The 26,874-nt window shown below is 29.7% G+C and overlaps 1 protein-coding gene across 4 annotated transcripts in view; it reads left to right on the top strand.

The window, feature by feature from the left end:
* The window catches only part of LOC109600751 (furin-like protease 2), a 323,673-nt gene that overhangs the window by 248,268 nt on the left and 48,531 nt on the right, over positions 1 to 26,874 (top strand). For all 4 annotated transcript variants that reach the window (XM_049965263.1, XM_049965262.1, XM_049965261.1 and 1 more), the window contains one exon: positions 25,878 to 26,066. In XM_049965263.1, coding sequence (XP_049821220.1) covers positions 25,878 to 26,066 — 189 coding nt within the window. The remainder of the gene's footprint in view (positions 1 to 25,877; positions 26,067 to 26,874) is intronic.

Here is a 26,874-nt window from a genome sequence, read left to right as displayed (position 1 = left end):
GAACAAAATTTTAAATATGGAAAAAACAAGTTGTTATTTAAAATATATATCTTTCATATTTCTGATAGGATAAGATGTTAAAACTATTTTCAATTTATTTACTTTAATTTATTAAATTATTCTAATATAAATATGTATTTAAAGTATTCCTTAAAATTATTTTAAATAATTTCTTGTGTCTAATATATAATCGAGGACATTGAAACACGTTATGAGTTAAACTGTGAAAATTTTAAATTGTATTTTCTTCAAATTAAATCAAGGACACGCAAACTTAAAATCATATTATCACTAGAAATCTAGGTATATTTCAATTATGAAAAAAACTAAATTGTTATTTAAAAAATATTTTTGTTTTGTTTATTTACTTTCATTTATTAATTATTTTAATCATAATAAGTGAGTTGCAAATTTCTTATTATGTTACGTAAATATTTTTTAAAATTATTTTAAATAAAATCACTTTCTCACGAGTCTGAGAATATTAATAATAATTGTGAGAATTGTATTTTTTCTTTTATTTTATTTATAATGTTGCAGATAACAATTATAAAAAAATCTATTAAAATATATTTTATTTCTTACTAATATTTTTCACGTTCTTTATGAGATCAGGATGTTAAAACTATTCTCAATTTATTTGTTCATTCATTCATTTATTTAATTCTTTAAATGAAAATTGATTCATAAATTTCTTATTATGTTGAAAGTGTTCTCTGGATTTATTTTAAATAAAATCACATTATTACGATTCCGATGAATAATTAGGTGCATTGTATTTTTTCTAAAACCTTTTGTGTTGAAGCTATTGACTCAAATTAAAATTTTTATTTCCCTCAAGGCGGCGCAGCTGCCATGAAAAAAAAATGATCAAATTGCCGGAGTTTTCTTAAATAAATTAAATCGAGGACACGGCAACCTTAAAATCATATTATCGCCGGGAATCTAGCTGTTTAAATGGGGGAAGTCACTCCCTTCCGCCCGGTCCGAAGGAACGGGACGAATCGCAGTAAAAACTGCGAAAGAATATCGAATTGTGGGCGAGCTTTTGTGATTCATTTGGTGAAATAATTAGTTCGGGGGCCCGTGGCAATTACGTTTCCTCCTTATTAAATTAAAGTGAGGAAGTGCTAAGCATTTTAATTTTATTTGGAGCCATTGTGTTCTGCAGTGGTGAATTTATGATGAAGTGTTTATTGGTTCGGGTGCGGGCTGCGCCACAATGGAATGTCCGCAATTGTTAATTACTTCTGCCGCCGCAGTCGCCGTCTTCTGACTATTCACTTACCGTCTGCTTGTTGTTTTTCCTTCTCGTTCCTTTCGCCCCCACAGCGCGTTCTCCCAGGTGTTTGTTTGGTTTCTGATTTCATTAGGACGGCACGGCACGGGATCGGAATCCGACCCAGACGATTGCCTCTTCGCTCCACTCTCTACGGTGCATACCGGAATGAAAAATGGAACCGGTGCTTTTTATTTCCTCGATCTGTTCACATTCCACACACACTTTATCGATGCCTGATGCATCGTATGACTCGCTGTTTGCCCAGGAACGAAGCAATTCGAGTGGTAGATTTTGGGTGAGATTTTTTAAGGGTAATATTCAATATTAAACACCAACAGATACTTATTAGTTGAAATTAAATTGCTTCTGTGCGAAGTAAACACCAATTCTTCATGTCTTGAGCCAACAGTTCGTACGTGAATTTATCATATTCACAATTTAAGGATTTGCTTTAAGCAAATGTGACGCGGGCCCATTCGTTAAACGTTTGCAAATTAGTGCGACACTAAGATGATTCCGCTTCAGTGTTTACTTTAAGTTTGCCAGTTTTACGACGATAACGACAACGGAATTCCTCGGGAGAGTATACTCATTCAGTATGCAGTGCATCGTAATTTATTTGCGAGTTTTTACCACTGCCTGAGCAATTCCGTCTGAAATGGTAAGGAAAGCGCACATTGTAATTAGTCTGGACGATGTTTTCATTTTCAGAAATAATAGCGCTCCCCGCTAAGGCCAAGAACGCTGCCTAATAAATATCAACCCTCTTTTATTTACCCCGGGTTGCTCCGTTTTATTACTCGCGATCCTCGTTAGTTTTTTTTCATTTAATTTTTAATTTACATGCCAAATTGTGTTTCTCAGATAATTAGTCTTGAGGTATCTGTAAGAATGGTAGCCACCTTTGTTGTTCACTTACCTGGCAACTAATTAATACTTTTGTGGACTCTTATAACATTAATAACTCTAAAATTCAATACATATGGTTTCTAATATGAATATCATTACAATATTGTGTCGCTAACCAAAGGTCACATGTCGCTGCATAATAAAACCGAATTGTATACAATAAAGTCATATTAGTACCAACTATTTGTTTATGCTTATGTGTACATTAACTTTTATGCAGTTAGCACATGGCCAAATATAATTTAAATTTCTGTATATGGTGTACAACATATATGTATAAAATGTTCATTTATCTGACACATAAAACGCAGCAGGTTTTGATATTTTCTATTGTGCATAAAACATTAGCCTGAAAATTATAGAGATAATTCGATTTTTTTACTATTTAATACGTCAGTGCATTATATGCAACAGGTAGAAACAGTTTTGATTATGATGTTATAATGTGTGTTGTTGGTATTGATCTGTTTTTGATACGTAAACGAATTTTCAACACATATCCTGAATTCTTCCCTAAAAAATGTCAACCTCGCAAACCAAGGTATACTATTTTAATATAAATTCCTTTTAACGAAGGATTTATGAACGCTGACAAATATTTTGAATTACAGAATACGACACAACAAACCAGTGTACATATTTAGTATTTCATTCCAGTCATTTAATAACATAATTACCAAGGAAAGTTGTGACACAACGCCCCCAATTTATTAAAAATATTTTTCTCATCGCGTACATACGGTTGAAACACCGAGAGTTTTAATTTGAAAAGTTTATCATGTCAGGATTACATTTATTGTAAATATTAATTAATGTACAGAGTTTTTGTGTGTTGCGATGACTTTTTTTATTTATTTTTTTATAAGCATTAAAAACTTTTTACGTCATCTCAAAAATATATCTCTTTAAAATTCCGAAATAATTGTATATTTGTTTAAAATAAAAATCTAGAGTTGAACTTGTATTCAAAATTTTGGAAAATTTGTTTTTGTCAAACATACTGCATAACTGACAAGAATATGGATATATAAATGTACACTTTTATCAAGACAAGTGAAAATTTCGAAAGTTGTACATATGAACGATTGTGTATTTCAATATTTTAAGATTTATTTTTTTAGGTAAATGTCTATAATTTTTAAATGTAAAAGTATTTTATATTACATATGTTCATATATGTTAATATTTGATGATTTTCCGTGGAAGAGGTATTTATATATTATTACGTATTTATAAGGAGATTACAATATAACATAGTGTAAAGGTAGAATTGTAAATCTTTTAATGGCTTTTAATAGCTTTATATACATATTTTAGTACACAATACGAATAAATTGGATAATAAACTTTGCTAAAGGGATGTATTTTACGATACTTTAACCACCTCAAAGTAATTCGTATATATAACGTAATTGGATGAGTATGTAGTTCTCGGCACGGATTTATATATTTATACATTAAATATTATGGTTGTTGGCTTGTTATACATCGTCTTTACATGTCCGTCCGCAAAACATCTAAACTGTTTTACACGACTTTGATATATGAAGTTCATTTGAATTTTCAGCTCTAAAACTCCACCTCTGTAAAAGTCACGTATATTACCAAAGCACACGATTTGAACACACAAGTTTTAACAATAAAGCGGGCTTACTGCCTTTGCTAGACAAAATTTATTAAGGCATCCAGCATAAAGGAAGCAATAGAGTTTTAATGTCACAGAGAAATATTCACAAATAAAGTAAATAGTAAAGTAGTATGCCTCAAAAAGTTACTGCTTAATCGTAAAACGCCGATGTGAGTATCATGACCTTTAATTCTACAAATGAACAGTGCTACAACAGCGATTTACCTTATAACAATTACTTTATGATACTTATTTTTAGAAAACCACACAGCAACAATTTCTCTAGATTCTTTCGTTAGGTCCTATCATTATTTTTCTGTTTTATATAGTTAAATATAACTGACATGCAAAACAAAAATGTATAATTATGTATATGTTTTCCATTAACATTTCTCTTTGTAATGGCGAAGTTTGTTTAATTAAAAATATCTCATAATGCTTAATTAGAGGGCGACCCAAACCTAAAAGAGAAAGGGCTTTTATTTCGGTTAGTTTAAAATATAATACATATATACATACATTATATCATATTTCGTTTCAGTTAAAAGTACCATATTTTTATTACATTTTTCCTTTGTTGTTAATAACGTGGGCTGTAATTAATCATACTGGTATTGTATTTTACAAGTGATATATATTTTACATAATCTAAAAAATTTATTGAAATCAATTTATTTTTAATTCAAATATTTGTGAAAATGTTTTTTTTATTTTTAAATGAAAATATTTGGAATTCTTTTTAAATTTGATTAACAGATTGTTTAAATGACAATTGACCCAATGTTACAATTTATTGTACAAATATTTGTTTAATATTTATTATTATTTCAACATAACAATGTATTTTTATATTTTTTAAAATAACGTAACTTTTAATTAAATCTCAAAAATTTTTTTCGTTCAATTTATCAAAACACTCGATTTTTAATTTAAAACCACTTGTACAAACGAGAAACGATTATTAAAATAATTTGATTTTATCACTATGTTTCAATTTCGAACATTCGCATCTCTACTCGTATATTTTTATAACTGGATCATGAAAAATGTTATAGTTTGACCGTATAAAATTAAATTTTAGCTTGTGCAGCGGTAATGCCGACAATAGAATTACGTTATTTTCCTTGTATAATACAACTTCGAGCTTTATTTCCCTTTTATGATTAAAAGTATCAAACATAAAACGAACAAACTCATGTGTTGAATAGTAATTTTAATACGAATTAAAGTTCTGGAAAACTTACATTGTTGTGCAATAAACGCGGTTTTTGTGGCTGTAAAAGTTTCCGCGATTGTAAATTTTACGGACATTTTACTGACGTAAATACCATATATTCATATATTTCTCAAATGCCTTAAAACTAAAATTATGGTCTCTGTAGACTTTATTGGTTATAAGCAAGTAACGTTGATTTTTCGCAGTAGTTCCATGCAAATGCCCCCCTGACATATACGACTATTTGACATAGGTTTAATTGAACTGTCGGGCGTTATGAGGGCAAAAGCCGTGGCGCAATAAATCCAGAAATAACGGATAAAACTGGTGCACAACATAATGATTGACTATAAAAGTGGCCGCATAAAACCGTTAACAATCGGAATTATCGAGACTGAGATAACTATTGATTGACCACCAAAACTGCGTAATAAATTATATGGACCGTATAAAAACAAGCACGTGGTCAATATTTTATGTACACCTACGTATTTCATGGCACAATACCGTGCAATTTTATTGCCTTCGACGATATTTCGCGTAATTTTTGAAAACTGGGACCAATGGCTTGTTTAAAATGTTTAAAAAGCGTCGGGGTTTATTTTATCGCTCTTGTGGTCATTGTCTGGTGATTGATTACTGAATTTTTATATTTCGTATTATTTATGTGCCTTTACAATAAAAAAATTATATTGTATAAATTGTAAAAAATATAAGGAAACTGGAACTAATGATTTTTGTTCTATATTTGAATATTTATAGGACACTTAAATAGTAGCTAATATCACGAAAATGACGTATTGGCGATGTTAATACATTAATATTTCCTAATTAAAATGGATGATGCAATGTAAATTCTCCCATAGTACAACGTCATTAATCTTCCTATGCGCTATAGTACAGTTGTTGATAATTTAAACAAACATAGTTTTTTTAAATAGCAATTGCCTTCTCTGTTTATTTTGCAAATTTCAATCAATAAGGGTAGTTAATTTGGTTTAGAAAAATGTGTATTTAGTAGTCTAATTTTAATATCAACAATTCCAATTAGAGACAAATAAAAAATTCGTATTTAATTTAGCGCTTTTAGCATTATTTATTTAAACAAGTAGTTTATTAACCGTCCAATATTTGGATAAACTATCGCAACAGAACAAACGAGTAATATAAACAACGTGGCATAACCACAGTTTACTTGGAAGTTTATTATTTCATAGCTGTGCCTCGTCCTGAAATATATCTCTATTTTGAGTAAACAACGCGGGCGCTGTTAAAGATTTAAATGCATTTCTGTACTTGTTCGGCTTCCAGTTTCACGAATTCATGCACCGAATCCATATATTCAGACCGACAACCGTTCTGTCACAAACTTGTATGAACTATTTTGTTTAAAACCCATCTATCGTTCACGAAGTTTTCCGTTGCCAGCAAATAAGGTTGTTCTGCTAAAAATAGGTTAAAGTTTATTGGTCTACGTGAAATTCGTGAAAGGAATACTGAAGAGAATAATTTAATTTTGACACAGAAATTATCTGATATTAAAAAGTTACATCATCTGCACGTTATTATATTATAAAATGTTATTGTTGCATAGTTACAACATCTCATACATTATTAATTCATTTTGTAGGTACACTGAACAATAGGTTACTTTTAAAGCGATTATGTTTTGCTCGTGGAACACACACACAACACAGAACAGTCTTAAAAAACCCATATTTTCCATACAACTTTTCCAATTTTAACTTTAATAATGCAACTTTTAAAATTAAAACTTTCATATAATTCATGTACAAATTAGTTCAGACACGAGAAGGAAAAATGTTTATTTTTAAATTTGCATATCTAATTAGTATCAGTGTGTTGCATAAATTAAAAATGAATTGAGATTTTTTTTGCGCAAAAATATTTCCCATTCAGTTCGAAAAGCCCACCAGATCGCAGCTCACGTAAAATAATATCTCATAAAAACAACAAACACGCACAGTGTTGCAAAGAAACATTTCAGAGATTTATCTTTGGGTTGCGGGCTTATGTAGTTTACTTCTCGCACATTCCTCCTTTTCACTTTTATCCAATAAATCCCTTTATGTAAATCGTGACATTTTCGGTGGCCACCTATTATATCTAAATGTTTAATGGGCTCCGGCGAAATTTGTGTAAAGCCTTATGCATTTTAAAAAGCGACCGGGATAATTTTTTTCGTCCTGTTCTTGAAATATATATTATTTGGGTCAGTGTTTTATATTCAGCAGTCGATTCTATTGTTATTCAGTTTAATGTAGTCGGGGTGTTAAGTAGAAGGGGAACATTTTTAATTATTCTTAAATATGGAAAAATGTACTTAAAATTATTTAAATTCTTGTTTTATTTAATAAACTGTACCCTTAAAACAAACTGACAAAGTAAATTTAAATTATTTAATAAATAATCAAGTTTAAAGATGCTTACCCACAGAATAGTTGGAAAATATACTGAAAAATTGTTTTTTTTTTTTTTTTTTTCATAAAAAAGTAAAAATGCAATGTAAATTAGAAATAGCAAATAAAATTTTATTATTTAATGAATGTTATTAGAAGTTACATGATTGTTTTTTCACAAAATAGTTAATTATAGATGAATATAGTTGAAATTATTGATATTGTTGCTTTTTCTGTAGTATTCTATACATTTTCGAAAAGCATTAAAACCAACTTAAATAAAAATTAAAACTGACAAACTAAATTTTATTATCTGATAAGTATTAGAAAAAACAAGTTATAACATAACATAATTACGTAATTAATTATTATTAATTATTATTATGATTATTATTATTATTATTATTATTATTATTATTATTATTATTATACTTGAAATTATTTAAACTGTTTTTTTTTTCTATATAGTATCCATGTTTTTAAAGGGCATTAAAACAAAGTTATAAAAATTAAATATCACAAAATAAATTTATATTATAAAAATCAGGTTAAAGGATTGTTCTTATTACATTCTCATGTTTTCCCACATAAATTCATAACTAATTTATTATGTTCTCAAACAAAACGATTACTTTACTTATTCAAGGTCCAATGATCTAGGCTACTTTATTATCCTTTATATTCCTTTACCATTATTCGCATTATGCACAGTTCAAGTGGAACTAATTTATGTGTAGATTACAGTTAGTGCACATTTAAAATTAGTTTTCTTAAGGGCAGTTTTCCCCCCAGAATAACTTTTCCCCTTGCACTTGAACGTAAGGAATATAATTATTATAGCTAATTTTACTCATTATAAATTTTCATCTATGATGGAAAAACATTACGTCTGTTCATTTTGTGTAATTAAACTTTGTCGATGTTAACTTAAACGGATGCCCCACTGATAGGCTAGGCAATAATTATTGCGTGCAAATAATTTGAAGCCATTTAGTCAACAATCTAGTTTGTGTGTCTGAATAATTACAAACGTAAATAAAAACGAAATAATTATCAAACAAAATAATATCAAATTAAACTCAGGTTACAGCCTATTGCTTACATATCAAATATTTATATTTTATTACTTTTTGTAAATAAACAAAATACAATTAGTGTATTTTATTGGTTGTTTTTATTATTTTATGCTGTCGGAGAAAAAGAAATGGAAGTAAATATTTAACCGCAAGAACCTGTAGTCAATTAAGTTAAGAACCGTAAAACAGCAGTGACCGTATTTACCAATACCCTTGTTGATAAATAATACATAAAAAGGATGTGATACGTCCCCATCTTGTTGTTTTTTCTGTATTTGGGAAATGGGGCGCATAAAATTTCCTTTATCACAGTGATTTCAGGAAATCTCATATGCAGCAAATACACAATTTACGTTCTTACATTCAGAGGAGAACTATTTTCACAAAGAACGCGGTGATTTTCGAGCAAATCGATTGTGAAATCAAATTGTCGCTCATCATATACACGCACGTTGTGCAAAATGCAGCCGAACACTCTACAATATTTACTTCACGATATTCCACTGTGATGAATACATTATTGCACTTGTAATATTTTTATAGGCATGCTACAAAATACACGGAAATATTTTTGCATCTCTCATGAATATGATTTCCTCCATTGTACAAATCGTTTCAAACGATTCGTTGGTATCGGACTTTGTCTTGGAAAAAATTTTAATACCGTCTCGTTTCTTTTTACCTCGTAGAAAAATGATTTTGAACAAAGAGAACAATTATCGAGCTGCTGCCCTTTAAGTAATGACGGTTGTCGTTCGTGTTGGCTACAAATAAAGACAGTTTTCTCTTAACCATGTTCGAACACGTTCAACCCGAGACATGTCGTAAATATGGTTCCCTGCATTGTTGAATTGTCTGATAGCCATTTTCACGATGATCTGAACCAAATGTAGGTCTCGCCCCCGTCTGCAACCCAACACCCATTTGATCATTGTTTTCGTTCTGGTTTCCCCCAGAGATACGTGAACTGACATTACATGAGTTTTATTCTTTATATTTTATTCTACTTTGAAAAGGTACAAGGATGATCATTTTTAATATTTTTTCTTGTTTTATTTATTGAATCATGACATCATTTTCAAATGAGAGTACAGATTTAAAATTTAAATAAAAGTGAACGTAAATTTATTGGAAATATATTTATTTTTTTTTGTTTCAGGTAAGAACGTATAAAAGGTAGTATTTTGAAAAAATTATTAACATCTCTTAATATCATTAACATTGTACATCAGCACAATAATGATACTGATAATAAGTAAATGTACCATATACCATAGTACCAATTTAAAATACAACTGTCCGTTAAATCCACACAAAACGAGTAATGAAACTAGAGCAATAAACTAAGGTATATTGAAGTATTACGTACAGTTAAAGTTTTTATGGGTTTTGGTTCCATTTATCATAATTATGATTAAACTTTGTTTTCTAACATTGCGTTCTGTATTGTTTTTTGTGGCCTTTTATCAGCACTGCATTAATACTCTCCCTTGATACGCCTATGTAAATGGCTTCATTAAATTAAAATTCCAAAGTTTGACCTGTTTTTAACTTACATGCCTACATCTACGTTATATGATTAAGAACATATTTTATTATCAAATTTAAATCCTAAAAGAACCACTAATAAAATACAAAACCGAGAGACTTTTTATATTACATTTTTACGATTGAACGATTTATGATATTAATTTAAAAAACTACGTTGTGTGTGGGGAATTTTATTTAATTTTATAGTACAGTGAGTTTTGATAAACGAATTATCGGTTTGTCCTTTATTTGAAAGTATCGATTTATATCCTAAATGGATTCAATTAAAAAGAAATTTCAGCAATAATTAAAATAATTAAAAGTTGGATGTTGATTGTCTGGCGGAACTTAATTAAATACAAACTTTTTGTAAACTTTCAACTCGGTATTAATTAAATGTTTTTCGAGGATGAAAATATCCATAAATTATCTAATCTACTTAACTTGTAAAGTGGCTAGTAATTATAACATGACTTTATTCGTGCGAGAGAAAATTTTAGTTTTCGCAAAATTTATTGAAGGGATTATTAATACGTTGGGAACTGTAATTGCAATTAACTGTCGTGTATTATTGCTACCTGCATTTTAGTTTAATATAAATTGATGTGTTTTTATTAGAATGTTGTAAATTCGAATGCCATTACATTTTATTGGAAATAAAAAATACAACACAAAAAAAACAGTTGAAACATTCGGAAAAGGCCGCAAACAATGAACAAAATTTATCGCCGACCATATATTATATGTTACAATGTAAAAAGTTATACAATATAGCCCCCTATTCATTGGCCATAGGTCTTGATAATACGTCGAACGTGAGGCGTACGTCTATTTAACGTTTGTAACATCTTAGCGGCGGTGGTGCAGTGGGGGTGGCACAAGGCAACAAAGCGGGCGTTGTGTGCGAATTTAAGACGTGAAAGTAATATGTGTGTGGACCGTTGTTAAGCAGGAAGTCGCTCAAAACTGTAGAAAGCCACCGAAAATGGTTGGCAGAAAGTCTAATTTCCGTGCGGTTTGCATCTCCTCCACTGTTCTAATCCACTTTAGGACTCTCTATTGAAGTTAACTTTACTGTTATACGAGGGATTTGGATTTTATCCTCTAAAGTTTTTGCTTATTTTTCCCAAACATTTGTATTATTCACAATTTGTTTAGCTATTTTGTTTATAACATAAAAGCTAAATATTATCTTTTGTTAAAACGGCGTTCGCCAATATTAAAGAGTGGTAACGCATTCACCAAAATTTAAAAAATAAATAATAGTTAATATTTTTGTGATAATACACTATCATATCTACCGTTCTTCAATGACATCTAAACATACATTAATTTAAGATTGTTTCCATTGGAAATTGATATGAACTATTGGGTTACTCTGTATATTTTTAAAATAGATTATCCAGTGAAATTGAAGTCCAGGTCCTTGATAATTTTTTATTAAATTTGAGATTTTATATTAATTGTGAAGTTATCTTGTGATACATCATTTGAAAGATAAATTTAAAAAAAAAAACTAGTCTCTTTTACTAAAGAAGTCAAAATTGTCCTGAATTTATCTACATTTTTCTTCCATCACATCTAATGTTTCTACGTTTAATATAATAGAGTTATTATGAGTGATATTTTTTGCGATTTTGTTTTTTGTTAAATGGCGTTTGTGTGTAATTTTTTTGTGGATTTGATATCTTTTTTCAATGATCATTTTTATATTCCACTGACCTTAGTACCTAATTTCCATAGTTTTGATGGAATCGTTTCTGCTGTTCTTCACTGAACTCAGAGATTTTTTGGAAAAAATCCAGATGTGAGTCTAGAAGGTGCAGTTTTATATTCATATTGCATCCCATATATTTAACTAATGAAGTTGCCACAATATTTTTCATCGTTAGGATACTGGTTATTTCCTAAAAAAAATTCACAGCATCTTTGAATGTCAGCGAAACTTTATATTCAGAAGTATTCGTTGTTACTTTAAATTCTTCATCGTTAATTAAGGATCTGATTTGTGGTCCAACGAAAATGCCTTCCTTAATTTTTGCATCAGATAATGTTGGAAATTCTCGCCACAGGCACTTAAAGCTACCATTTTCTTTATTTAGAGCTTTAACAAACTGTTTCATTAAAACTAATTTAATATCAAGCGGAGGTAAGAAAATTTTGTTACGATCAATTAAATTTTTAAATAATATTTTGGTTTCAGGTTCAAGCTTATTTCAAAGATTCCAATGTTTTCACCTATAGTATTTCACCCATATAAAAAACAAGGACCGCCACAAAAGTAGTAAAAATGTTAATAATAATTTAAAAAATCGAAATCAATCAAGTTGACCGATGTAATTCATAAAAATAAATAATTATAATTAATTAAAATTTATCATAACTACAAACTAAATTATATAAAATCAACAGTATTAATAAGTCGAAAAATCATCATTCCGGTGAAATAGTAAAACCTAGATAATTTTTTACAGTACTTTTGTAGTGATTTATGTTCTTCAAATTTTAGTGCCCCGATTAGCCTATTTATTCTTTTAAATTTCATTATAATGTTCAAATAGCGGCCGTTTTTAATGACTCTGAAAGGAACGATATCACATTAACAATTTCGTAAAATCCACATGTATTCCTTTCATTTTTCAAGTCACGTATATTGATTTTTATAGATATCGAATGTTCATAAACTCCGTGTCGGCATATCCACATCTATAAATACTTTATGACTTTTTTCTCGTTCGCGGAAACAGCTTGTTTCATTTAAATTTATGGACGCGTTTAACATCGGATGAATAAAATTGTATCTCATTTTTGTTCGTTTTCCCAACTTCCAATAGTACTATAAACGGCAGCCAAAGTTTTGAACGGTTTATGGCATTGGTAATCGTCGTAAATTCATGTAACGCGATAATTAACTAATATGTAGACGTGGCGTGGATGTTTTTCATTTCTTTCCGGTAATCGTTTCACAAAGCTCGATGACAAAAATGTTTTCATAACCGCATACAATTCAAATACGCATACATTTTTCAACTAAATAATGGCTCAAGTTTCACATATATAAATGGTCCCTTATAATTACTTTAGAGTAAACCTAAGCCCCCTACAATCCCTCCTCCAAAGACAAATTAAGCCTAGCAATGGCATTTTCTTGACCAGTTCTGTAAATGTGTCCGTTACGAGGGTTACCCAAGGCATCTTCTTAAACCGAGCTCCTTCCTGGTTTATTTAGCAATAAATACTAATACCAGTCAAATAAGTTGTGCTTTGTTGAAACGTGAATAATTTAACATGATTTCAAAGTAAACTTGCTAAACCTATATGATATATTACGCATTAGTTTGAACAGTTTAACAAACATTAAAAGAGATTACTGGCTGAACCGCAAAGTTTCTGCGTCGCCGCAAGTTTCCAAACATTGCCTAACGATTCATAATTGTGCGTCTTGTACTTAACGACCTTTGGTTCACCATTTAGTTATTATGTATGTTTAGTGGAAATTGCGTGTGTAACTTGTATCTCCACTACGTAATGTCAAGATTTCGATCAGTCGATAAGTCTGTAGTTTACTATTAGTAAGGGGAATGCAAAAAGGAAATATTTCTTTGATTATGACGTCACGACGTTTGTCATATGATCTTCACATGAATATTTCTGTTTCATGGAGAAGTTAAACACATTCTATAGACTAAAGTTCAGAGTCAGAATTGCTCGATCATGAAAATATCTCTTAGTCTCGTCCCTCTAAGACATTTCTGTACCTTTTACTAAGAAACCTAAAATATTAAAATATTTAAAATATTCTTATATTGCTTCTAATAAAAATATTCCACAACTCTACTGTTCTTTGTAAGAATAAATTTATCTTATTTTTTGTGTTAGCGTGTACATTTTTGACGTTGGACAAAACTGAATCATAAATTCTCATAGTTATAGACAGGATCAACGCCAGATATCGCAAAATTTAAAAATTAATCGAGGTACTATTTCAAAAATTTTGGACAATCTAAAAACACGTGTGGTGCGTTCTCAAAAAACAAATCCAAATATCGATAAACAACGGCTTCAAGCGGCTATCCGTAAAGAATCATCAAGGCAAATTAACCAACAAATATCAGATATCAGTTAGGAGAAGTGGATTTATGTGGGCACCTAACTGTGAAAAAAAATTTATATATACAAAAGAAACCGTAAAATACGAATAGAGTTTCGATGATAATGATGATAGAGGACATCAAGTTTAACTTGTTTGGATCAGATGGCAATGTATACAGCGACAAATTGAAACGGAACACGATTTTAAGTACCAAAAAGGGGCAGATAAACATGATGGTGGAAACATCATAGTAAGAAGATTATTTTCGGCTACTGGTACTGGTTCCATAATATAAATTGAAAACAAAATTGATCGTTTTGTCTATAAAACTATCTTGGTAACTCATATTCTTTCCTTTGAAAAAAATAATATGCCTCTAATTTGGAATTTTCAGAATTTTCAACTGAATCTATGGCAGCATCTGAAATTAAACATTCGTCAAGTTGTTTCTGTTCAATAAAAAAAAATATACAAATAAATCTTTGAAATGAAAAATGATCAAAAAATTTATTCTACATTGTACTTTTAACCACCACTGTAAATTAATAATTTAATTTTTTTTATCTCTAATTTCTTTATTTAGATAATTTAGATTTATTTTAATTGTTTTTCTTGTGGTTAGTTACTTCAAAAAAAAAGTCAATATCAGTGTCAACTAAGAAAACTTTAAGCAAATTGAATAATAAATTAGAAACAGTACGTTTTATTTAAAAGTTGCCTGGCGAAGACCAGAATGAATTGTAAAATTGTGGTATTTGCATTGGCGACCAATTGTTTTTGACAATGCATTAAATGTAGATTCACTAAGGGAAGTAAGTAAATGTTTGGAACGAATTCAATGCAATCAGCGCTCGGAAAGTCAATAGAACTGGCAGAAAACTCGAAGTTGACTCCATAATATTACTGTATTATGTAAATTTGCAGTGATTAGGTAATATAAGTTTTAATCAATAAACTCGGGAATCAAGAATCTCATTATTGGCTCACTTTGCAGTGAACTTTCCGGCAACTTTTCCGAGTCTTATTTGATAACGATCCGAAGAAAAGGTGTTCATTAGTTTCGCTAAATACGAAATAATGCTGGCTTTTGAAGTCAACTTGTGCACTTTGATTTAGATTGAAACTTCTTAACATCCTAATATTACGTTAAATGTTACAATCTTCCAATGGCTTCGCTGAAGTAAACGTTTAATTAACTTAAAACCTTTGATGTTAAAATAATTTAAGTAACTGTTTTGAGAAATATGATACCCGTCTATTAAACAATTTAAAATTTTTAAACCTATTAGAAACTGCCATTATTCTACAAAGACTACAGGATTTTTTTTTTAATATTCTTGGAGGAAATAATGAATTTACTAGTAAAATTTCCTCGTCGGAAACAATAAACACAAAAATTTGTTACAAATAATAGTTATTATTGTTAGTAACCGTTGTGCCACTTACGAAAACGGACCAGAACAGGCACTCGCCGAGTTATGCGCTCTTAAAAAGTTAATTGTACCATAAAACTCACCCGTACGTAGAAAAGTTGCAGTTGATTTGCGGTAATGAGGTGAACGTGCAATATTATCAATTTTGCAAGCTGTTTCCCCCAACGGAAGTTTAATAAAGAAGTGTAGGAAAACACAAAACATGTTGGGTATTAAAAGATTAAAGGACGATATAAAAGTAATAAAGTACATTCTTGAGAGGTGTCTGATTGGATAAAGAAGCCATTTTACAGTGGCAATGGGCTATTATGGAACCAGTTAAGAGAGTTTTGGAGGCCATTACATGAGCGCCGGGGCGGTGATTTGAGTCCTTGTCACGTGCTCATGCGGGATGGACCTACAAGTCCGTCGACTTTGCTACATATATCTTGTTAAATGTTCCTCGTGCTGTTCTAATATTAATATGGGCTCGTGTGGATGCGGCCAGTTGCAATGCGACCAGAACACGTGCACCCCTTACAATAACACTCGAACCTACTACTTCTATCACAAAGATTTATTGCGTTTGCATATTAATACGTTTTGCCGTTTCCGTTCCGACACATAACTCCAAACGTTCCAGGAATTTTCTTCGTTTCAACAATGCACTGGAAATGACGCCGGTCATTTTTCCACCGGTGTATTTTCTAGGTTCCGTGTACTTGTAAATGTTACGTTTGGCGATGCACAAACATTATTTTAAACGGGGCAGTTTATGCATGAACCAGTTCAGTAACTAATTACAAATTACACAATTATATATGTGCAGTGGTTTACAAGGTATGTTATTCTCAACAAACATTTTAACAAGTGGTAAAACCTGGACGAATCTTAATCTTTTCAATATGTTTAACACCCACCAAAAATACTTTTATTTGCGCACCCTAATTTTATAAAAGAAATTTTTTCCTGTTGACAACTCCCACGCAATATTGATCAGTAAGAAAGTAAAAAATTGTTTCTAAAATATACATTCAAAAATGTACACTTTTTTAGTAGATGATCTCTATCTACGTATAAAGACCACGTATACAGTGTATACAGTATGGAACATATTGAGTATATTTACAGAGCTGGGCAGATAAATAGAACACTATTTAATGTTAATTAGGAAATACACACTTCTAATAATGAATTCAAATTATTTTATATTTTGCTTAAAATAATTACACTATATTCTTTCAGCAATTATTCATAATAAATCAAAATAATTTCTATTTAAATTAAATCTTAAAAGACCCGCTCAATGTAATTAGTCACAAAAATAAATTATTTAAAAAAATATATATTTATTAATTAATCTGCATATAATATTTATATTTTGTTTGTTATAACCGCCAGTAAATGACGACTCATGGATTCAACGGAATATCGACAACGGTCGTTTGAAATTAAATTTCATGATTCTTCAATTAATAACCACAATTCATCTAAATGTTATGACTTTTTGTGTTTTAATGGAGACTTCATGTCATTCCATAAGTTTTCAATTGAATTTAGATACAGACTACGTTGACCTATCGAGAACATCTTTTAATCAATTTTGAACAACTTTGGACGGATCATTATTATGCGTAAAAATTCATATAGACAATCCATGTTATGAAAAATTGTCCGCATTGGTTCTCTACCATTTCAAGAAACGGATCCACAACCCATAACGTTTCCTTCGCCGTATTTCAATGTTTATGTTATAGCTACACTAATAGATTCAAACTTTCATTTGGAGGGTGACGAATACATTGTTTACCATCTGGTCCTATTCTGTTAGATAATTAATATATTTTTGTGAAAACTTTAGACTTGTATGACTTAATTAATTCATTTTTTGTTTGACAAGAAAGGATTTCGTTTACTGATTCTTTCAATTTGTCTATCTATGAAAAGGGTTGATTTTTTGTTTTATTATTAATATCACTGTGAACCATTTTTCAGATGTTTCAGGCTTTAGTAACGTCAGCAACGTTTAGACCTCGATTTTTCATATTAGCTATTATTTCCCTTTTCCCTAGAGTGCAGTGTCTCCTTTTTCCTACTGAAATAAAATAATTCTAATTATATTAAAAATAAATTCTTACTATTAAGAGTATCGTTAATTATGTTAATTAAACGTAATTATTTTTTAATGTAATATTTTTTTCAACCAAATCAGACTAATACATACGTTTAAAGTAATTTTTCTGTGGTTTTTAACTTGTGTGACAAAAAAATAAGACAAGAAACTATTGAAATATGCAATTGAAATTTGAAATAAATCTTTTTCTTATCGTAACTTAAAAAATGTTTAATTTTAATTATCAAATGACATCCTACAATGAAAATATTTCATCTCTTGTTGTAATCCCAAATATATAAATGACTTGCGATACATCATCAAACTCACCATTCTCTTCAAGAATGCTATTTTATTTATTATTTCAAAATTTATGACTAACGATAACAAATTACCAATAACTAAACAGTAATTTGTTTATAATTTTATTTCATTTTTATGTTAAATTTTACAGAAAACACACACATCTTAATAAAAAATAATACACAAATTTCTATCTAACTGTTCCACTATATAAACTTTTTTATTATTATTTTTGCTTGACTTCTGTCTTGAAAGTGGTTGAAATTTTGTCTATAAAACATAACACCTAAATGATATTTTTTATTTCATTAAAATATTTCTGTTTAAAGTTGAAAGATATACTATAATTTTGCCTCTAAATTCACAGACAAATTAGTTTGTTATATTTAAACTCTGCTGTATTTCTTATCACAGACACAAACGTCAAAGAGGTTTAGAAACGATAATACCACCACAAATATTAACAGCTTGTTGGCATGCGAAACATTTAAATTAAAGCATAATTAAGACAGTATTTCATATCAACTAAGCAACGTATCTAATATTTAATTATACGTTATATTTGGAATGTTGCCTCAAGTCGTACAGAAATAAACGGAAATGAAAATATCCTTATTAGTGCGTGACAAAAATACATATCAACACCACAATAAATGTAATTAGATTTTCGGTAGGCCACGTTACAACCAAATCAGATAAGTACATAAAAAGGTCCGGATCCATTTAACTACCACGTAAAAAAGACGAAGGCACCGGAGATGTTTTCGATCTTTTTTATGTCACTTTATTTTAGTATGTTTCCGTAAACCAAAATGTCATACATGAAATGAATGTCCGGTAAAGCATGTACTGTTGTTTTGTGAAGATCTGTAATCGATTAAAGTAATAAATGAACGGTGGAGAGGTTTGTTTGCTTCAAATATATGAGTATATTCTGCAATATTTTTGAAAAGCTTTACTGGTTATTGCTCAAATAAATTTATAAGGCGCTACAAATTTTTTTAAGGATCATCTGCCTGTTTTGTCATTAAGTGCAATTGTTTAATTAATTTTTACATACACGAGTGACAGTGGTTATTTATTATGTTAATTAACTTTTAATGATAAACAATGTCCACGTTTATTGGTTAGCAAAGATTTTAATCACCAAAATCAACATGTTCGTTAATTAAGCAAAACATAACCATAACCATAATTTATGTCGACACATCATTTAAATGTTATATTTCTTTATTCCTTATTGTTCAAAAAATAATTATGACATGAAATGTAATTGATATCTGTACGTATAATTCAGACATATCTCATTAATCACTGGCCGACTGTTTGACTATTATTAATGAATGGGACGATAATTGTAAATTAATTTTAGAGCTGCATAACGAGCAATCATAACTTGAATTATTCTTTTTACTGTTTTTATTATTATTATTATTGTTTTGTAATGTGATATTAATATGATGTGTGGGAAACTTAACAATAGGGTTGTTTTCGTGAGTTTACATATTCTAGAAATTTAAATGCTATTAAAAGCAAAAAGGAATTTCTATTGCATGCCTCAATTGAATTTAAATTAGATTTTTATGATCCCGTATAAGTCAGTCCGATATGAAAACTGGGCCATTCTAGAACAAGCAATCTGCTTTAGTAAATCTGATGTTAGTGGTTCGGGTGTGCTGGCACGAAACCACTGACACTGGCAAAAAGTATTGCCATTTTAAAATTGCTCCTTACATAATAGTTTTCCGATATATTGTTCCGAAGTATAATTCAATAACTGAAATTTTAATTTGAAAATGTTTTGACATAAGAAGTTGATTTTCAATCACTGTGTCTAATTCCAAAATTTATCATCTTGTGAAACAGACGTGAATGTGAGGGAATGTAAGGCAAATTTTTCATTAAACTGAAATATCCGGACAACTGTGAGATAGTCCGGATATTAACGAGTAACATGCAAACAAATGCATATTGAAAAGTTGTCTGCTTTTGATTTATATAAAACATTTTCCGATTACTTTTCAGCGCCTATAATTTTGTATGTCGGATGTTGAAAATTGTATAAGCATCGGCGGCGTAAACAGCGTGTTGACGTGATGCTTTTGTATTTAGTGATGAGTATGAAATCACTTCCCCCGGGGACATAGTTGGGAGTTTCCAATTGTAATCGAAATGCCACTGATTTATTCGGGGGATATCCGTTTGGATTCACGGATTCGCAAGGATCGATCATCGAGTCTGAAATATTTTGTACACTTTTCTGACTTGGCTTGTCAAAAATTTGGAAAAGTTTAATTCCACAACTCGTTTGAATAATTAAAGAACTTTTCACCACGAAACGATGGATGTAATAATTAATGTAACAGTGAAATGTACTATGCAAAATGAAACCAGGCTTGGACGATAATTAAAACTAAACCAGGACCCCGTTTGAAAAATGAATGTGCTCAAGGATTTAATAAAATTAAAAGTCCCTTAAACATATATTAAAATAATACGTTCCTGATTAAAAGTGTACATTAAAACGTCACTATAACTCATCGCCCCCTGCAGTATATTTCACCGCTGTCCTGAAAGTTTTTTTTATATTTTGTGTTAATCTCCCGACTTGCGTTATTTTGCTATCGTGAGGAACGATCAACGTCGTTTTCAGGACAATAAAAACGATCGCTACTTGGCAGGACAAACGGGGACGTTTCAACCCGTTGTTGTTGCCGCTCGTCCCGCGTCATTATTTGTCAAGATAGCGGAGGGAAATTGGTTTATATCACAGCAGAATGCAATTATAACGGCTTGTTTGGGGAATCATTCCGGAAAGCCTTTATTGGGACATCTATTTTTATGGGGTTATTTGTTGTTGTTTCAAATACTGCGTCAAAGTGATGCACTTTGTGCCACAATCTACTTAACGTGCCACGAATTAACGCTCATATGGATGATCAAAAGGAACGCACACACATAAATTCATACATTTTCAGGAATTATACATTTTCACGAATTTGCGATTTAATTCGTGCAACATAACAACTACAAAGCCAGTGACTAATTGTATACTTTTTAGTTTTAGTTGATCATATTTTTAATGTACGTACAGGGTAATTCGCATAACTGACAATTAAGGGTTTATAGAACAGTAGAGAAGACCTTTTATAAAATATTTTCAGTTCCATCGGCCAATTAAAATGTGTGTATTACCAACAATTATGATGTTAAAAAGTTTCTGCTGGTATACTTTTTAATCATTTTACCAATTTAAATGTTAATAAATTCTTTTTTCAAAATATCTTAAAAAATTGGGAAGCAGTTTATTGTAACAATTTTTATTTTTGATGATTTTAAATTTAATTTAAATATAATTTTTTATTATCTTTTTTTGTAGTAGAAAGTTTGTGTAAAATATTCAAAAATGTTTACACATGCAGTAATGGTCATAATTATATCAACTTTTTAATAATTAAAATAATTTAAGAATGCAATATCACAGTATACGTATAATATATAATTTACTTGTCTTTATTCTTTACTACTGTATAAAAAATCATATTTATATCATATCATATTTTTCTCAAAAAAGTATATAATAACAATTAATTTTGAGGTGGTTATAAAATGGGTAACTTGTTTTTAATCATTTTGATTTTTACTTCTTAATATTTTGTCTAATAACCCTTTCTGATATTACAGTGTAACATAAACTAACCTAGCAGCCAATTTGTTAATATAAACCATATTTGCATTTTTCCTAGCCTGAAGCACATGAGTTCTTGAAGAATTCATTTACATGTGAATGTATTGTATACCTTATAGGCTTGTCCACATGATCCTAAAGTTCTCAATAAAATTGAGATCAGGAGACTGCACCTACCAAGGCATAATATTTATATTTTGTGTTCGCAACCACATCACATCACTATCAACAATTATTAAATATACCAACATCTAATTGAAGTGATTTAATATTAATGTTTACTTATTAAATAATATGTTGTTATAATTAGAAAAGAGAACAAAAAACTGACAATACGTTTTCTGATTGACTTCAAATTTTAATTATGTATACATGTATACTACTAAAGAATAAATTCTGAATAAAATGATATGATATGAAAGGATACGTTCCATTTTCATTTCTCTATGATATATAATATTTCAAGTATTTTCTAATATCAATTTTCTCTCAATATATAAATTTTCTAAATTTCTTTGACTCAATTAGGATTGAATTAAAAGTTCCACTATATTACAAAATTCATATTTTACAATCATTTAAGGGTTTCCTTTTTTATTTGCCACACATTAATTAATTACGAGTATATTCGCACATACATATTCATTATTAATTATATATTGAATACATTAATGCTGATCAATATTTTAGTAATAATTATTCAACATTAATATTAACCACCATACCAGATGCATTAAATAATAAATTTTTTATAACCACAAATAAAAGAACACAAAATGTAATTACAATTTATGTTTTAATGTTGCAATTTTCGTCCAAATGATCCATCGATTATCTGCTCCCGTTAAAGTACATATTACACAAATTATATTATCTTATTCGTCATTCTTGACATAAATAATTAAAATAGCTGTGTCACTTTGGGCAGTAATAATAGCAAATTGTATTTAATTAAAATTCTATTTGAAATATTTAAATGCAGTACAGCAGTGCGTCCATGATTATACAACGTATTAAATTAAAATATGAATGTTTTAATTGCTTAAAACTCATTTGACATTATAACATATAATTCGAATTTATGACCGCTGATCGAAAATAGCATTATTTCCTAAATGTCATATTCAGCAAAAGCATATCACTAATTACCAGTAATGAAATTCCCAAATGTAAACACAAATTATTTTGGTGTGCTTCAATGCGCAAATATTGTACTTTAACAATTTCCAAAATTAGCTATAAATAAACAACATTAATCGAGATTGATTTTGAAAAACATGAACAAGCATTTGTTCCACTCCGTGTTTAGTGTTTTATACTAAATACATAAATCTAGTTTTTGTATTATAACCCTGAATAACTCAACAATAAACAAAACATACAAAACAAACAGCTTTGTAATTCTGATTAGTGGTTCTGGCTTCAAAGAGTTGATATTTAAAAATGACCGGTATTGAATTTCAGTGACTCACGAATTATATCCAACTAATACTTACTAGGATTTAATATAAAATTATAGGATTGTTCATTACTCCCACTCCCACAGATTATATAATATATGTACAATACAATCCCCTATTAGCTTGGCAGAACTTGAATTGAATTTCACATTCATTATTTAAAAGCTTTGTGTTAGTAATACTAATAGAAACTTTAATTAGTGACTTTGAAACTAATATAAAATGTCGACATTTAGGAACACTGTAGACATGTCGTATAATCATAAAACCAGTAGTTACATTGTGCGACTAACAATTTATTTTTACACATAATATCAAAGTTACAGTGAAGCCGGGTTAATGCTTTTATACCTTAGACATGAAATAAAAAGTTGGTTTGGACCTTCTTATAATAGTCGTAAAGTGGAAAAATGGCCTTCTTTTATGGAAAGAGCAACCCGCAAACCGTGTTAAACCTGTACGCAAGGGTTTTCCCTTGGATATTCCTGATAGCGTTCCTTTTTACTTTGACGATATTTCATATTTTACGCTTTGCATCACACAACTTATTTGTACGTTTATTTATCATCTTATAACGCTGATATTTTTTCATGTTTATTGAATACTCGTTCTATTTGCCACGGTTGAAAAAAAAACGAGTTTGGCTATAAAGTCCTCTTTTTATTTTTATGGATCGCCATTTTATTTTGCATAAAATTCTTTCGTCTAGACACGAACACTGAAATATGAATATTTTTATTACAGGCTTAAATTAAACAACCGTACGGTGATTGCTTTTATTAACTCGATATACGTGGTGTGAATAACGGTATACTCAAATATTTGCTGGTATATTATTTTTTATTTTAGTGTATTATCCTTGGATAAAAAATATTATTTTTACTAGTTTAATTAGGGACAAATTATTTATATTAGTTGTTTTATGATAATCGATAGTGATTTAAATTTGATATATTCATAAAGGAAACATTAAGGGTTTTAAATAAATAAGGATAAAAGGAACATCAAGTTACGTATATGGAGTAAATCGTTTTATATAAAATTTTAGTTTTGTTTTATACACAAACCGTATAGGCGGTTTTAGAGCTCGTCTATTACATAAATCGTTTATATGAGACAACCGTAGCGGTTGGAAAGCGCTTGCCCTTTTAAAACTGTTAATGTTTATAACTTTTCAAAAGAACCATTACACAAATACTAAACGAATTTTCCAATGACCTATTATAAGTCGCTTTTATGGATGCCTCTGGAGGCTTAGTTATGACAGAGGTGTAAAATTTATATTTTACTCTGTTCGTAGATAATGATTAATTTTTACGACGGCTTATTCCTGGAATAGGAATCATAAAATAAAATCAGATATATTTTGCATATTATCGGGGAAACGATAACATACAGGGTGTCCCAAATACGAACATAGTTATAATTGGTAGCTTTGAAAAAATGAAAAAACCGTTATATATTTCAATACGCACTGTAAATATTGATATGTAAGTTTTTAAAAATAACATTTACATTACTGTATACTATCGAAATTATTATAATCATTTTTTGATTGGATTTTTCAATATTAAATTATTTTCGTTTTAGAACTGAACAAAATAGTATCAACATTACTTTTGTTGGATTTCAAACTTACATTAGATATATTTTGTGCGCAATATTGTGTGAATAGAAAACATAAATATATTTGAATGATTTATTTCATTATTCATTATTTTATTTTAAATCCTTTTATGAAATATCCTACAAATAAACAAATACAACAAAGTAAAAATGTGTGTGTAGTATTTTTTTTTTTTCTAATTGATAAAAAGTACTCGTACCAATTTGGAACATCCTGTATACCCAATATTTTAAGTACTTTATTTTATATATGATCTAAAACCGTCAATAATATTGAACATGCAATTTATAGCAAAAAAATTAATATTTATGTGACCGTCTCTATTAAAAATCAGATAATTTAATCTGGATTTTATTGCATTTTGAAACATCTATTTCAATTATAAAATGAGAGCTTTAATAATAATTAAAAAACTAAATATGAAATTATAATATGTAGTTACTTTTAAAACTGAATAATTCGTATTGTAATATATCAAAGTCATGTATTTATTCATAAATCCATTTGTATATGAACTTTTTTAATTAAATCATAAAATTTTGTGCACAATTGAATTAAAATCGCTGACCAATCCATTCATCATTTTTAAATTTTTTAATTTCTAAAATTCAGTGATATCCATCATTTTCTAATTTACATACATTTCAGTCCAAATATAAATGCAATGGAAAAGGACGATATATTAATTTAACATTGCTCTCTACTTAATTTTGTGTCAGCCGCATATTGAAAACGTAATTGTTTTATGTAAAATAATGACCCAATTAAATAATTACGCCTCCGTTTGTTGTAAACGTAATATTTTTTTGGGATACGTCTGTATTAAAAGTTTCTCGCTTTTTGGCCGCCTTAAGTAAATTCATTCCGTAGGTGGTTTTTTTGGCACCTCAGATTAATGAACCCCCATCACCCCCATTTTTAAACATTCCCACCATGCGCCGGGTGCGTGCTTTTTAATTTAATTTATTTTAAACGAGCTCTCTCTCTCTTGAACAAATTGAATCTGTCGCCCGTCCCGAATTAAATTACCGATTTAAATTCACGGCGTTCGCTCTCACGGAGCGCCCGCCGTCTACAAAAGACGTCGTGTGCGATAACGGAGGTTATCTGTCGCGTTTCAGGTGCACTGGGCCCAGCAGCAGCACGAGAAGAAGCGGAGGAAGCGCGACTACGTCCTCCGGCCGTCAGTGTCGCCGTTCACGCAGTACATAGGCGCCACGGCGCCCGGCGCCCCCATCCACGGACAGCCCAGATATAGGGCGGCAACGGTCACGTTTCCTGATCCCCTGTACAGAGAACAATGGTATTTGGTAAGTAGTTAGCCTTTTAATTAACCTGAACTAGCTGAATTTTACTCTACGATGAGACTGGATGGTGGAAGGAGATTTTTTCAAAACTTCGTCAAGTTAAAAATTAATTAAAGTGTTTAATTAATTTTTCATATTTTTTACTTTTTTGCAACATGTAATGCATAACAACTTTGAACTGTATAAAAAAAACTGAACAAACTTGGATTGTGATAGATACCCTGAATTCCTAATGACATCAAACTAATTATAAAGTTTACTTGTAAGAAAAGATCTATTAACTCATAGTAATATTTGTTCTATCTAGTTAAACTTGCATAAAGCGACACTATATGGCACAAAATTAAAAACATCCATACACGCAAAAACATACATAGTTCATAAATAAAGGCCACATTATTCGGATTATTTTTTATCAAAACACAATGGTTTCGGCACTCTCCCTGCCCTGCCATTTTTATTGTTTTATGAAAAAAGGAATTAACTTGATTTATAATTTGAACGTATTACAGCGCGGGAACTTGGGGTGAACAACCACAATATGTGCCGGACAAAAAAATAATATATATTTCAATTTGCCTATCTACCCTTTTTTCATTTAACACACAAGGGGTTTATCAGGCCCGTTCTATTTGCAAGTGGGATTTGTATTTGTTTTGCGTTTTTTGCCCTATAAATCTCGTTAAAATTTTTGTTTAGGAACATTTTTGAATTTTATTACTGCAACTTTTTAAATTAATTACCTTTCAGTTCCGTTTATGAGACTGATAATATTATATTTATGAAAACTCCGGAGCTTTATGGTGTTGAT

Source organism: Aethina tumida, chromosome 3 (assembly GCF_024364675.1).
Source record: "Aethina tumida isolate Nest 87 chromosome 3, icAetTumi1.1, whole genome shotgun sequence".
In the NCBI taxonomy this organism is placed as follows: Eukaryota; Metazoa; Arthropoda; class Insecta; order Coleoptera; family Nitidulidae; genus Aethina; species Aethina tumida.
This window is presented reverse-complemented; position numbering and strand designations above follow the sequence as displayed.